This window comes from Pongo abelii, chromosome 2 (assembly GCF_028885655.2).
Source record: "Pongo abelii isolate AG06213 chromosome 2, NHGRI_mPonAbe1-v2.0_pri, whole genome shotgun sequence".
NCBI classification, from domain to species: Eukaryota; Metazoa; Chordata; class Mammalia; order Primates; family Hominidae; genus Pongo; species Pongo abelii.
The window spans coordinates 24,061,884-24,077,215 of NC_085928.1; the positions used below are offsets into that span (position 1 = coordinate 24,061,884).

The following is a 15,332-nucleotide window of genomic DNA, read 5'->3' on the forward strand; positions in this document are numbered from 1 at the left end:
AATATATGGAAAAATAAATGTCAAAAGATAAACAGATCTCTGAAGTGGGATTATTTCCCAATTTGTTCTTACATGGTATCCAAACAGAAGTGAGAAACTGTGTGGAGCATACACGCAATCCATAAGCAGCGTGTCATTACTTTTATAACTGGGAAAGACTAATATGTGTTTAAAGAAAAAATAAAGATACACTTTCTAACTTCTATAGATATACAGGGAAAAAAAATCAGAAAACATTATCAATTATTTGTTGGGTGCTCCTAAATGATTTAGTATTCAGTGAAGCAAAATACTGGGTTCCACTTTTAAAATGCACTACAGAACTTGATAGGCACACACATCATCTGCTAAATGTCACCAGACATACCAACATTTTACAAATACTTCATTACATCTCTACAGCAAGTACCATATCTTCTGGAATTCCTAAAAACTGGCCCAGGCCCAGTTTTATTAGTTGATAAATGAGCTATCAGAGAGGATCCAATTTTCTTTTCTTTTCTTTCTTTTTTTTTTTTTGGACACAGAATCTCGCTCTGTCACCCAGGCTGGAGTGCAGTGGCGCGATCTCAGCTCACTGTAACTTCTGCTTCCCGGGTTCAAGAGATTCTCCTGCCTCAGCCTCCCAAGTAGTTGAGATTACAGGCGTATGCGGCCATGCCCAGCTGATTTTTGTATTTGTAGTAGAGATGGGGTTTCACCACGTTGGCCAGGCTGGTCTCGAACTCCTGACCTCAGGTGATCCGCCCACCTCAGCCTCCCAAAGTGCTGGGGTAACAAGCATGAGCCACTATGCCCAGCCAAATCTCATTTTCTAAAGCATTATACCATACCATACTCTGAAAGTGAACCATTGTTAAACTGTCACCAAATAAATAAGACATATCCATCATTAGTTAAATATATTCAAGAATAAAAACATTACTTTTTTTTAGGAGACATAAATTCTTAAATTTAAATAAAATAGCCATCTTTGTCATTAGAATCTTAGACATAAGAATAACTACTTTCTTAAAAAAAAGAGAATAACTACTTTCTGTATGGTCTAAGAAGAGATTTTATGCTAAACACAAATTATAAAAACTAATATAAGTGTTTGATGAAAGCCTGGTCAATTTTCTATAACTATAATATCATTATTTCAAGTTATCACAAAGATAGAAACATAAAAATAAGTGTCATTAGAAACATAAAAATAAGTGTCATTAGAACCCACATAAATGGAGACTGGTAAGGAAAAAAAGATTATATTTTAATAAATAGTATAAAAGCTATTTTTTTACATACCCTGTTGTCACACATTAAAACTGCTGAAACAAGAAGGTTCATTTAAAAAAACTGTAAAACTATACTTATAAGCTAATAAAAGCATACTCTAGAAAATAAAAAAGAATCGTAAGCCTTACTTATTTATCAGATAATACTGATTTCAAGTGATAAAAACGTATTTTATATTTTAAACCAACAGAGCTCTAACGTGAAATTTAAGACAGCATTTTGTAATCTAAGTAGCTCTGGAGAATTGAAGCAGGGGGAAGCACAAAGATGAGAAATGTACTTCAAAGCTTCATGAATCAACACCTGTTGTTCTGACTGAATATTGAAATCAACCAATATAATTGATTTCAACACTAGATTTCTTGAAACATAAATAAGAACTAATGAAAATTTAATGGACCAGAATTTTTAAATGCTGCAGTAACTTATGCATTTCCTACTATCACATACGTCTGAGAACAGAAGAAACTGTGTTGCCTGAAGCTATTTCAGAAAGGGCTAGAGACAAGAACTTGCTGGCTCCTCCAAAAATTCTGTCTTACTCCAAAAATACTCTCTCATCTGAGCTGTGTAAAGTAGGTAAAGAGTTTAAATGTACACACATGAACAGTGTTTTTTAAATTAAATTCATATAAAGGCACGAAGAACCTTCATTGGGTAAAACTAATACGTTTGAAAAATGAAGTATAGGATTCTAGAATGTTACTTTTATTATCTCTCCTCATCAAATCTATGCTCTCGTTTCTCCAGTTTATTAATAAATGACACAAACGACTGACAACCAAAGCTTCTGATAAGCATGAGATAATCTGCTTTTCCATGCTGTGTTAACTCAATTCCAGGTAAAAACAACAAACCTGTGCTTTAGTAAAACTGTGCTTAATATCCAGTATTGTATAATTACCATTAGACTTTAGAAATACTGAAAATAGTTTATAGAGTTCCATTACTACCAGAGACCCCCTACCTGGGAATTCCTCATCACCACATCACCCCTTCTGCCATTTTATTGTAATGAGTCTGAGACTAGGCCTGCTTAGCCATAGGCTTGTCTAGAACCTGGACCTCCTGCAAAAGGCCTGTACTCTTTTTATTCTGTCTTCTTTTTTTTTTTTTGGAGACAAGGTCTCACTCTATTGCCCAGGCTGGAGTGCAATGGTGTAATCACGGCTCACTGTAGCCTTGACATCCCAGGCTCAAGTAACCTTCCCACCTCAGCCTCCTAAGTAGCTGAGACCACAGATGCCCAACCACTGCACCTAACTAATCAAAAAAATTTTTTTTGTAGAGATGGAGTCTCACTACGTTGCCCAGGCTGGTCTCAAACTCCTGGGCTCAAGTGATCCTCCTGCCTCGACCTCCCAAAGTGTTGGGATTACAGGTGTGAGCCACTGCACCCAGCCAATTATGGCTTTTAAGTGAGAGTAAATTTAACGTGCTAGGAGATGCATTCAGATTTTTTTTTTTTTAGAATATCCTGCAGCATACCATGGCCACTTAAAATAACAAGATTTTTCAAAAGTGTATGTGAAATCTATGAAACAGCTTTTTGGTTTTTTCCCCTAGAACACAATGTGGAAAGTCATAAAAAGAAAGTGGCTTTTGGTTGGGCACGCTGGGTCACGCCTGTAATCCCAGCAGTTTGGGAGGCCGAGGTGGGCAGATCGCTTGAGCCCAGAAGTTCAAGAGCAGCCTGGGCAACACAATGAAACCCTGTCTCTACAAAAAATACAAAAACTAGCCAGGAATGGTGGCATGCACCTGTAGTCCTAGCTACTTGGGAATCTGAGGTAGGAGGATCCCTTGAGCCAGGGAGGCAGAGACTGCAGTGAGCCATGATCACACCACTGGCACTTCAGCCTGGGCAACAGAGGGAGATCCTGTCTCAAAAACAAAAAAGAAGAAAAGAAAGAGAAAGAGAAAGAAAAGAGATAAAAGAAAGCAGCTGTCAAGTTCTTTAACCTGTGCCAACAGAATTACACAGGGGCTCAAAGATTAGCCACCTGCTGCTGCTCCCTCCAGTGCCTTACAGTCTTGTACTACTTGGACGGCTGGCTGGCCACTGGTAAGGGATTTTAGGCTTCTGCCTGGTAAGCTGAGCCTGACCTTTTCTATATACCCAACACAGAGCCATCACTTAGGGTCAGGCTCAAACCTATCAACTTCAGAGACTAAACAATAAAATCAGTATGCACAATTATTTACTATGAGAATCGAAAAAAAGCAAAGTGGACCAGTCAGTGGCATGTTTGCCCTATAGAATGCAATACATGAAGCCAAATATGCCATGCAAGCATAGAATCAGAATGGGAAGAAGAAGGTGCATAAAGGCAACTAAAAGGAAACCCATTGGTTCTCTTAATACAGTACCCCCATTCACAGTTCTGCTTTCCACAGTTTCAGTTACCCACGGACATCCGAGGTCCAAACATATTAAATGGAAAATTCCTGAAATAAATGTAAGTTTGAAATTGCATGCCATTCTGAGTAGCATAATGAAATCTCTCGCCATTTTGCTCTGTTCCACCCAGGACGTGAATCATCCCTTTGCCCAGCATCTTCATACTGTAGACGCTACTCACCCCTTAGTTACTTAGGAGCTGTCTCATTGATCAGATCAACTGTCACTGTATTGCAGTGCTTATGTTCAAGTTACCCTTATTTTACTTACGACTAGCCCCACAGCACAAGAGTTGTGATGCTGGCAATACGGATATGCCAAAGGGAAGCCATAAAGTGTTCCCTTATGAGAAAAGGTTAAAGTTCTCCAACTAGGAAAAGAAAAAAGACTGTTTGCTGAGGTGACTAAGATCTACTACTGTGCCTAATTAATAAATTAAGCATTATTATAGGTATGTATAGATAGGAAACATCATACTGTCTATCTGTCTATTGTATGTCTGTCTATCTATCTAGGGTTTGTATGTATGTATGTATATATGTATGTATCATCTATCTATCTTATCTATCTTATCTATCTATCTATCTATCTGTGGTTTGGAACCATTTGCAGTTTCCAGCATCCACAAGGGGTCTTGGAACATATTCCCCACAGATAAGCGAAGATTACCAAACAACCAATCTCAGATTCTCCAAGGTTGGACACAAGGATTCTCTAAGAGTATAGAGGCAGCCAGACCTGGAAGCCCAGACCATTGGCTTCCAAGACTTACCTTTCTCTCAAAGACTTCTTAGTTTCATCCTTGTGTGAGGAAAGAATGAACATATTCTAGAAGTTCCCATCTTTTAACAAACGAGTCTCAAGTGTGATTAATCATCCACTCAGTCCTGAAGGCATCTTCTCTCTTCTTTCTCATCTCCCCTTCCCACTCTTTCCTCAACTGAAGAAACAACTTTCTTGATTCTTAACTGAAAGTCTGTAATTAGAGGTCCTTTGTAACTCTAAAGGACATTGGCCACCATATTCTTAGAGGCAGAGATGGGCTCTCCTGTGATATAATGCTTTAATCCCAAATAACTTTAAAGATGAAATCCAAAATCCTCAGCTTAGAATACTGAACCCACTCAGCCAACTGGAGAGAAATACCCACTTGGCTTTCTCTACAGTGAACGATTTTGGTGCTACATACTCACTTCTGTTGTTTGGGGCTTCATAAAAGTTCCACCCTAATCACAGTAACTCAACATGTTACCGAAGACAAAAATAAGGGAGCAAAAGCAGGTGACTGGGTTTAAGAAAAAGTACTAGAATAAACTGCCATTGTCAGTGACTCTGTTTTGTGGGGATGAATGCAAATATTTTAAAATCTGAGGAAAACATCAGAGAATGTACTATACTTCAGCTGGAAACCAATATTTTTTTTAAAAAAATGGAATTTTGTCCAGAGCTAGAAGAACCAAGTCTTCCTTTCTTCATTCATTGTTCAGATTATGGTAAATGTTTTTTATAATTACACTTCTTTTCTAGAGGCTCAAATACAATAAATTGTTACTATGAAGTAATAAAATAGTACACACACATACACATATTCATGTACATATTTTTAAAAACATGCTTTGAGAGTGATTATTTCCTTTTTCCCAAGGAAAGTTCAAGAAATAGATCAACAGTCTCCAAAATATTAACTAGTTTTTATTTGCCTTTATCATGATCCCTTCCCTTTTCACTTGTTGTGGGTCTGTTCTAATATTTCTGGTGTCACAGATGGCATTCCTGGGAAAGTCTTAAGGAAAAACCATTAAGAGTGTAAAGACAAATGACAGGCTGTCAGTGGATCTGTACCTTTACAAGGACTAACAAAGATTCCCTGCACTTCTGGCAACACCGTACCTGTCCTAACACTTCCAGTGCGACCCACCACCTCCGCTCTTCATTTATCGGGAGAGAAGGGATTTTTAAAGGTTTGCTAGCTGGATTCTCTACATACTGCCATGGAAATGTCCAAAATTTCCTAAGGCAAAAGATGGTCATATTTTTTGTGAAAGGAAAGCTGTATATATAAGTACACATCAGCATCTCTTACCCCTCTCCCCCACACATGTACACTTTCTATAATGATAGTATATGCATAGAAAAATGACTGAAGGACTTTTAAACAATATAGTGCATTGAGCTGACTCAGAAATGACACACAGAAATGAAGAACGCTGGCCGGGCACAGTGGCTCACGCCTGTAATCCCAGCATTCTGGGAGTCCGAAGTGGGAGGATCACCTAAGGTCAGGAGTTTGAGACCAGCCTGGCCAACATGGCGAAACCCTGTCTCTACTAAAGACACAAAAATCAACCAGGTGTGGCAGCACACGCCTGTAATCCCAGCTACTCCAGAGGCTGAGACAGGAGAATCACTTGAACCCCGGAGGCAGAGGTTGCAGTGAGCCAAAATCATGCCACTGCAGTCCAGCCTGGGTAACAAAGCAAGACTCCGTCTCAAAAAAAAAAAAAAAAAGAAATGAAGAACGCTACAATTCTAGAAAACAGTAACTGAAAATTTTTCCAAGGCATTCGGAAATCCTTACACCATTTGGTAGGGGGAAAGAGATAACGATGACGTTGAACTTTGTTGAGTATGTGTGTTAAAAATTCAGAAGTAACTGTTAAACGATTAATGACAGAATGCATAATTTCCAAACTCACTGGAGAGGGAAGTGGGAAGATAAAGAGAAATGAATTAACCTAATAAAAGGCAAGAAAGGAAAGGAGACCGAAAAAAGAAATAGTAAACACAATAAGATGGTAGAATTCCAAATGTCAGTAATCACAAAAAGTTAAATTAATTTCACATATAGAAAGACAATAATAGCAACTAACATTTATCGGGTATTTACTATGTATTAAGCACTGTTCTTTATATAATCACTCCACGAATCCTCATATCAAATGCATAATACAGATACCATTATTATCTGCATTTTATGGATGATAAACTGAGGCTGATAAAATCACCAGCTGGTAAGTGGCAGAGCAAGGACTCTAATTATCGAAGTCTAGTTTTCAACGCTGTACTCTAATAGGCTGGGAGCTTATTAGAAGTTCCATCTGGTACACAAGCACATTATAATCATAGTTTCCATTTTGCTATAGTGTTCTTGTTCTTTTCCCTTTCTCCGTCCCGCCTCTAATCCATCCTCCCAGTTTCTGCAATCTTTCTCCATTCTCATACAAATATTTAAACATACTTGCACATGGGAGGGAGTGTTTTGGTCAGGGTTTGCTTTTACAAAAATGGAAACATACTATACTATAATATATGCACTTCTCTGCAATTTGCTTTTCTCTCAAGAATAAACATTAGACGTCTTTCCTGAAGAAGAGACATAAAGCTAACTTACCCTTTTGAAAAAAACTACTTCGTGATACTGCATAATTTGTATGAACACAATTTATTCAACCGCCTTTCAGATAGACCAGTTACAGAGCTGGTCCTAGGATCGCTGCAACAGTCCGAGGGCATAGCTTCCCTAACTTCATTTTCACCAATTTCAAATCAACTTTACTTTACATTTCCTGGCAGAATGCTTCACATACATTTATTTTTAATTATTACAACACTCCAGTGATTCAGGTATTATCGTCCCCATTTTGCATGAGAAAACAGGGTCTCTGAGTTATTAAACAAGTTGCCTAAGGTCATATAGCCACAAAGTAGCTGAATCCAAAACTCCTGTTCTAAATCTTTACTCTGCTTTATAAGCCCATTTATCACCCCTAAATGGGCTGTCTCTGGAAACACCTCGACTAAGCCAATAAGCCTGGATTTATCTTTGCTCCATGGGCCATCTCCATGGCCCTAGACCTCCCTAGGCACCTGGCTCAGAGATTGAAGACGGTCCCACCCTCCCATGGGCAGTTCGGAATAAAAACTTCCTGAAAACTCTACCTTTCAGCAGAGGCTAGTCGAAAGGGGCCTTTTTATCTCAGAGGTGTCGGCGACGCTCACACGATTTATGAAAATCTGAACTTAGAGAAACCAATCCACCAGGAGACCCTGAAAAGGGAAGGAGAGGAGACATGGCGGGAGTACAATCACCGTTACTGCAACACAACCCGGAAGCGTCTGGACGCGACGTGACTCATCCATCTCTAGCAGCTCCCACACCGGCAGGGCAAAGGGGCACTTACCTGCCAACAAACCATTCGACTCTTTCAGTCTTCAGACCCCCTCAAACTCCTCACAGTTCACTACCACGTGTTGCAAAATTCTCTGCCCCAAAATCACTGCGTCCAGTGCAGAGCCAATCAGGGAGTACTGCGTCATCACCGGGCGCCAGAAAAAAAGCAAAGCCGACATTCAAGCGAGCCTTGATGACGGCGAGAGCGAGGGACCTCTGCCGTTGCTATGGTAACTGAGCCAACGCGAGAGGCCTGGGCAGAGCCTCGTGGGAGTGGTGGTTCGACGGCGTCCTACGCCTGCTTTCCTTGCGGGCGGAGGAACTACAATTCCCAGCGCGGCCCGGAAGCAGCCCGAGTAGAAGAGCGGTTGTTTCAGCTTTGGCCGAGGTTCGGGCTCGAACTTGGAAAATGCTACTGGCGCCTCAGGGAACGTCCTCCTCAAAGAAAAGGATGGGGCTGAATCGCTGGAAACGGTTCACAAGGAAGCCGAGTCCCAAGGTGATCCCAATCGAGAGCTTTGGAGGGCGGGGACTTTCCCAAGGCGCGGCGCAGTCAGGAAGCCAGTCGCGGCCTCTCTGTGCTTCCTGCCTCTTCATCCTTAGCTGACACGCCCCTGCCTTGACCGCCCCAAAGCCAGCATTGCCCTGAGTAAAGTGCTCTAGGAGCTCTGGGGTCTGGGCACATTACGGCTTTGGTGGGCAGCATCGTGGAAGAACTGTTTGTAACGCTTTTCTAAAACCGGAGGTGTCTGCTAATGCCCATCGGGGTGAAGGGAGTTTGCAAACTCCATTCCCCCTACCCTAAATTTTAGGAAATTTCTCGCACATTTCTTTCTTTTTCTCTTTTTTTTTTTTTGCAAATCTTGGGGTAATTGATCTTTTTTAACGGGGGAGGGCTTCACATTAAATACCCTGCCTATATTCCTGCCCCTCCACTTTTACGTAAAGTTTCTAAATAAACTCAGGAGTGCAAATGGATATTGAATACATTAATACTTGATTCACATAGGAATTTCTAAATTCAACCAACTTTCAAAAAATAGATTCTCTCCGTATCTATCACCCATTTGGATGCATTAGCACCTGAAGATAAGAAAAAACTGATAACCCCATTTTAAACTTGAAACATATGTGACATGTGCAAAGTCACAGTTGCACCATGTGTGCTTTCCACAAACTACCTTTTTAACAGTCCCCAAAAAGATGCTTAAAATCTAAATGAGAGTACTAAAATGGAGAAGCTTCTCAGCTTTCAGCTACAGAGCAGTTTCACCAGCTGTTTTCACCCTTAAGTTATACTTTCCTAAATAATATTCTGTAGATGTATGTGGCCTTTGTGAGGGCCCCAGGAAGTTGTTCTTGCGATTTATTCTAAATTTACCAGCTAAATGCAATGGACATATTCCACATGACAAATATGTTGCCCTAGATACTAGAGGGCACAGACTGGAGCATCAGGGAGACTTGGCAACTGAGGCTGCTGCTATTTCAATACATCAGTTGCATAATGTATTGGATCCAAAATAGGTTATGGATATGGACTTGATGATGAAAGGTAAAAATTTAGAATAATTTCTTAGGACTCCAAAAGGAAGGATTTTTGCTGCTAGTGCTCATTATTACTGCCTAGAGAAAAAAAGGTAAAAACATAGGGCTTCTTCAAGTTCAGTTGTGTTTTAATTGGATCAGCTCTTTCTTTGTTGCAGTGACAAAATTATTAAGCAGTACAGCTGCGTTAATTAGTTATCAGTAAGATGCTTTGAAGGTAAAGTGTTAGGTAAGTGAAAGAGTATTATATTTTTCCCACTTCCATGTGTCAGTATGCTAGTTTAGATATCCCCTTATTTTATTATTATTATTATTATTATTATTTTAAAGAGCATATTTGAGTAAGAAGCAATTCATGAACTGGGAACGCCAAACCAAAAGAGATTTAGTGCTCCAATGACAAATCATCAGGATCTCCCCTTATTTTAAAAACACACCTGAATTTTTAGTGAAGAAGATAACTCTATTTGTTAAGTGACTATTAGAGGGAATTCTGCAAGCTTCTGGGAGTTACAGAGAGTGAAGAAAGGAAATGTCCTGATAGTTTTACTTCTAATTTCAGATAAATACCTGACTGATCTGGGTGGAAATTTATATTTTCTGCTTTGTAAAACAGTAAAAGTCAGATTGATTAACCCTCGCCCCATTCCCCAGTTTTTTTTGTTGTTGTTGTTTATTTGTTTGTTTTTGAGACGGAGTCTCGTTCTGTCGCCCAGGCCGGAGTGCAGTGGTGCGATCTCGGCTCACTGCAAGCTCCGCCTCCCGGGTTCACGCCGTTCTCCTGCCTCAGCCTCCCGAGTACCTGGGACTACAGGCACCCGCCACCATGCCTGGCTAATTTTTTGTATTTTTTTTTTTTTAGTAGAGACGGGGTTTCACCGTGTTAGCCAGAATGGTCTTGATCTTTTGACCTCGTGATCTGCCCGCCTTGGCCTCCCAAAGTGCTGGGATTACAGGCATGAGCCACTGCTCCCGGCCAAAACACACCTGCATTTTTGGCAAAGAAGATAACTCTGTTTGTTAAGTGACTATTAGAGGGAATTCTCCAAGCTTCTGGGAGTTACAGAGAGTGAAGAAAGGAAATGCCCTGATGGTTTTACTTCTAATTTCAGATTAATACCTGACTAGTATGGGTGGAAATTTATATTTTCTGCTTTGTAAAACAGTAGAAGTCAGATTGATTAACCTTCAGTTTTTACTGGGCCAAACAAGATCCCTGATCTAGGTAAGAGGAGAAAGCCTCTTGCTACAGGCTACTTATGAAAGGAGTAAGGAGAGGAACATACCCTTCTTTAAGCTAAAGATTACTTGGATAATCTGGCTAATTAATCAGTGCTTTTTTTTTTAATGAGTAGCTTTATATTTAGCATTTCTATATCTTGACTATTAACCCTAAGGAGGTTTAAAAAAATAGCAGTGCCAGGGTCCTATCCCAGACCAATTAAATCACAATCTCAAGGTGGGCCTAGACAAGAAATAAAAACAATCAATGTCCCAGGAAGGCTTCATGTTTTCTCCTCATACTGCTATTCTGTGTCTTTTATTGCTAATCATGCTGAACTTTCTAATGAAATGCTTTGGGGAAATAATAAAGGACACTGTTCCATATGCTTTAGTCAGAAGGATAGATTTAAATAGCAAAGCTGATAAAGATATTGCTGCATATTAATATCCTGTGTATGTTATCTACAGCCTGCTTTTGATCCTGACAATGTGGAACACTGGATAAAGGTAAGGATATTTCAAATTTAGAATAAAAAGAGAATTAAGAGTCAAGCATAATCAGATGGAAAAGAAATATGAATAGATCTCCACTTTGCACATACTCTGCTATTTTTATTCCCATGTGACTATGTAAGTTGCCTTAATTTTATACTTTTTAGTATTTTTTTTCATAATTCTATTGCCTCTCATGAAACCATTTAAGTAGGAATGAAAAGAAAACAGGTGTGTAGACATCGTTTCAAATGCCATGAGTATCACATGAAGAGGATTAAAGGAGTTGTGAAAAGAAGCCTTGGGACAGGATATGGTGGCCTTCCTCGATGTTGGAAAGACTGCACTGTAGTTACAATGACATAGGGACTAATGGGTGAAAACTACGTGTGCATCACAAATAAGAATTTTCTAATGACTAGTCCATCCAAAAGTGGACTGGGCATTCTTATAGAGATGTGTTTTCTACCACTGAAGCTATTTTAATGTACTCTAAATGGTCACTTAATGTTAGGCTAATGAACAATATGTTTGAGGATTCAGTGAAGGGGAGATTGTGTTAGATAATCTCTGACATCTCTTCCAGGCCTGAGATATGTATTTTTGAGTCTGAGTACCATTTAATTTGAAAGTGCCATTAAATCATTTCAGGTGTGTGCTTCTGCGTGTCAGTTTGGCAACTTGCCATATTCAATTCATCGTGTACCACATGTTTCAAAATCATGCAGCATTTTCCCAGGAAAAGACCAATCTGACAGTATTTTGAAGAGTGATTACTCATCTAAATTGGCATGCATCATGAGCATCAGATCCTAGACAGATGTAATAGATCCTAGGCCAGATGTAATAATTTTTAACCATTTATTTATTCAGTTGGTATTTGAGTGCCTACTAAGTACTAGCCCACTGTGTTGGGGAGCTAAAACAGGGCAGGTACAGTCCCTGCCCTCCCAGGGTTTACAGTCCAGTGGAGAATAAACAACTTACCTAAAGCTCATGAGAGAATTAAAGATGTAATGGAAGTATGTGGTGAGAGGCACTAATTTAAATGGGGTCAGGGGAAGCTTCCTGGCTACTGCAGAAAGCCTAACTTAGAAGACGACTAAAGTGGATCTACCATCATGAGTGCTAGTTTCTAGGAAGGCCACTCCTCAATATCTAGTAAGACTAGCTTGCATGTGAGTGTTGACAGTCCCAGTGCCAAGTCCCTGCAGGGCTTAGTCACACAGTTACCATCTCTTCAGAGGCAAAGATTTAACTAAAACCGGAAGATACAATTTTGCTCTGATTTGTCTGTGACATTGTCCGTTTTCGTATAGTTTTCAGCCAGCTTGGCTCAATTTTTATCATCTTTTGTCATTCCTCTAACAGTTCTGCATTGGCTCTGTCTCCAGTATGTCATCAAATCTCCTGTCTTGAAAAAAATCAATAAGTCTTTATTTGATCCTGTAATCTATTCTGATTCCTGAACGATTTCTTTTTCTTATCTAATGTTTTGGATACATGACCTGGACTCCTTGCCTTTGTATTTTTCTTGTCCTCTTGTGTCCACAGTTATTCTCCTGCGTCCTGATTTCTTACCATTCCACAGAAACTGTTGTCATAAATGACTTCCTGACCAAATCCAGTAGTCTTTTGATAGTCCTCAAACTTTTTCAGGTTACATTGACATAGTTACCACTTCTTTATTCTAGAAATCCTCTCCTTCGTGGTCTTTTTGTAACTGTCTTTTTCCTGCTGCTTCGAATACTTCCTTGTTCACTTCTCTGTCTTCTTTTCTTATTTCATTGCTAACTCTGGGTGTACCCTAAACAGTTATAACCTCTGGACCTAAGACTTCAAAGTCCACTTGAGTGGACCACCCTTTCAAAATCAGCTGAGACTTCTTTATGTGAAAGAAGGGGAGAATATATGGAAAGGGTATGGAGCATAGTAAAAATTGAGAAAGGCCTCTCTTCAGAACAGAAAAGGAAGATTTCTCAGTGGCACTAGGGACATGGCTGAAGCAGTTAACCATAATTAATTTTTAAATATATATTTTAAATAGAGATGAGGTCTCACTATGTTTCCCAGGCTGGTCTCAAACTCCTGGGCTCAAGCAATCCGCTGGGCTCAGCCTCTCGAAGTGCTGGGATTACAGGCGTGAGCCACCATGCCCAGCCCATAATATTTTATGGTACTAAAAATTGGTAGATCAGATTGATCCAGACTTGGAGGTTTTCACTGGAACAGCCAAGGAACAAGGGGTTTGAGGATGCAGTAAGATAGTAGCTGCATATCCACACTGAGTAGGAAAGGAAGGAACCCTTTCAAGGACTCAAGTTAGAAGAGGGAGGTGTACAGTGACTAGAAGACTTGGTTAGGTCCAACATCGGTGTCATAGGAGTAGGGAGAATGAAACAGGGAGATGGATCAGAGGTTGATGTTGGAGAAGGGGTTATCAGTTTGGTTTAAGCAATGGAAAATGTTGTGAACCATGCTTTGTGACATGGTTCGGGGTCACCATGTCAGTAGGTTGCTGAAGTGGAATTGAGGGGAAAGCTGTTGGAATACAGAAGAACAACCAAACCTCAAGGCTGAGATGTTGGTGATTCATCTTCAAGGACATTGAAATCACCTAGAATCAGGTAGATGGTTGGGTAAAACTGTGAGTCCTGCAGCAACTCACCCAAAATGCAACAGTCCACCATGATTTACAATTTATCTTCATCTTGATGAGATGGACTAACTCATCTTACTCCAGTGCATTCTGTAACTTGATTGAGCTTTCTAAACATTTTAATCAAATCATTTCCCTACTCTCCAATCATCAGTTATTCTATGTGCCATCAGACGAAACTCTATAAATTCCAGATAAGTATTGACAGCCCTCTAGCAATCAACCTGTAATATCAATTTATCTGTAGCAGTCCCTATACTGATCCTCCATGACTCCCGTCAAGCCAGTCTCCTTCCCCTCCATCAGACAGGTGTTCCTTTTGCTTTGACTCATGTTGATCCCTCAGCCTCGAATACTCGTCCTCCCTGTGAGGCCAATCCAGATCCTTCCCTTGCAGCTCAACTTGAGATGCCCCTCTAAGTGGACAAATCCCCCTTACCTACCTCCACCTCCTAATCCCATCTTGTACTACTCTTTCACCTAGAATTATTTTGGCATTTATGTACACAGATACAGCCTCAAGCATTTGCTTTTGTACAAAGTGATTAAAAAAGAATGGGTAGCTTCAAAAATTTATTACTCACAGAACTATTTATTATATATGAGCACGCAGTATGTCAAGAAGCTCATGTTTGTATCCACTGGTTTTGAGGAAATGAAGGATGACATTGTAACTGCTGTCTCTGCCATCCATGTTGATAGGCTACAAAGGATCTGTAGTGGACCATGGGATTGATGTCTGCTGTGGGATACAAGGAACACATATTGAGCATTTATAAGATCGTGGGAATAACTGAGATAGTTCCTTTACAAGTAATATGTTTATATATTATATATATATATATATATATCATACTATGATACACTTTTGAAGGTGTTTAGTTTTTCTTAAATCACCCTGCATTGCTTCAGAACTGTCCTTGAGTTGTTTATTGCACACATGATATAGGAAACCAAAAACAAACAAAAAAGTGAGCTTTTTAAGAACAGAAACTTTTACTTTTGTTTTCACTTAATGCCCACTCCGGTGCTGGGAACAGAGCTAACCTTCAATCAGGACTTGCTGAAAGAATAAGTTGTTAAATTGCCAAAATGTTTTACTTAAATATAGGGTAGCTGTCTCCTATGTCTTACATATTTATTTTGAAAAAAAATATTAAGGATGTAATGTTTTAACACAAACAAATATAGAGATTATGTATAGTCCTTAGTATCATCCAGTAGTTCTTTCTCCTCAAATCTTCATTTTAAGTGATATCCCAAACACTTGCCTTGTTAAAGCCAAGCAAACATTTGTCTTTATTTCCGTGTCAGTACCAGCCTCTATCCTTCTTTATCCTTCAGTCTTTCTCGTCTTCTCTCCCAACCTCTCTACCCTCCTCTGTTAAGAACCTGTACAAATTCCAACTCAGGCAGGATGACACATAATACATAATTATTTCTTTCATTCAAGGCCTGAGGAACTAAGTCAAGTCTAGTCTATGAATCTGTTTTTGTTGTTAATTTTTTGTTTGTGGGTTTTTAAAACACTGTTTTGATCAATTTATTTGTACATTATT

The 15,332-nt window shown here is 39.5% G+C and overlaps 2 protein-coding genes across 7 annotated transcripts in view; one reads left to right on the forward strand and one right to left on the reverse strand.

Annotated features, from left to right (window-relative positions):
- QTRT2 (queuine tRNA-ribosyltransferase accessory subunit 2) overlaps positions 1–7,990 on the reverse strand; it is a 31,599-nt gene extending 23,609 nt beyond the window's left edge. For 2 of the 4 annotated variants that reach the window (XM_063721651.1, XM_024244174.3), the window contains exons 1-2: positions 7,861–7,975; positions 7,619–7,726 (exon numbers count right to left, since the gene is read on the reverse strand). Coding sequence is in view for 1 of the 4 variants with exons in the window: in XM_024244173.3 (XP_024099941.2) it covers positions 7,861–7,875 (15 nt within the window). In the remaining 3 variants the exon portion in view is untranslated. 4 annotated transcript variants of the gene reach the window in all.
- A 19-nt stretch (positions 7,991–8,009) lies between these two features.
- Positions 8,010–15,332, forward strand: part of CCDC191 (coiled-coil domain containing 191) — a 90,157-nt gene continuing 82,834 nt past the window's right edge. Inside the window, exons 1-2 of one of the 3 annotated variants that reach the window (XM_009238515.4) lie at positions 8,010–8,349; positions 11,091–11,129. In XM_009238515.4, coding sequence (XP_009236790.3) covers positions 8,260–8,349; positions 11,091–11,129 — 129 coding nt within the window. In that variant the 5' untranslated portion in view covers positions 8,010–8,259. The remainder of the gene's footprint in view (positions 8,350–11,090; positions 11,130–15,332) is intronic. The other 2 variants (XM_054551494.2, XM_054551495.2) reach the window with 2 other exon arrangements.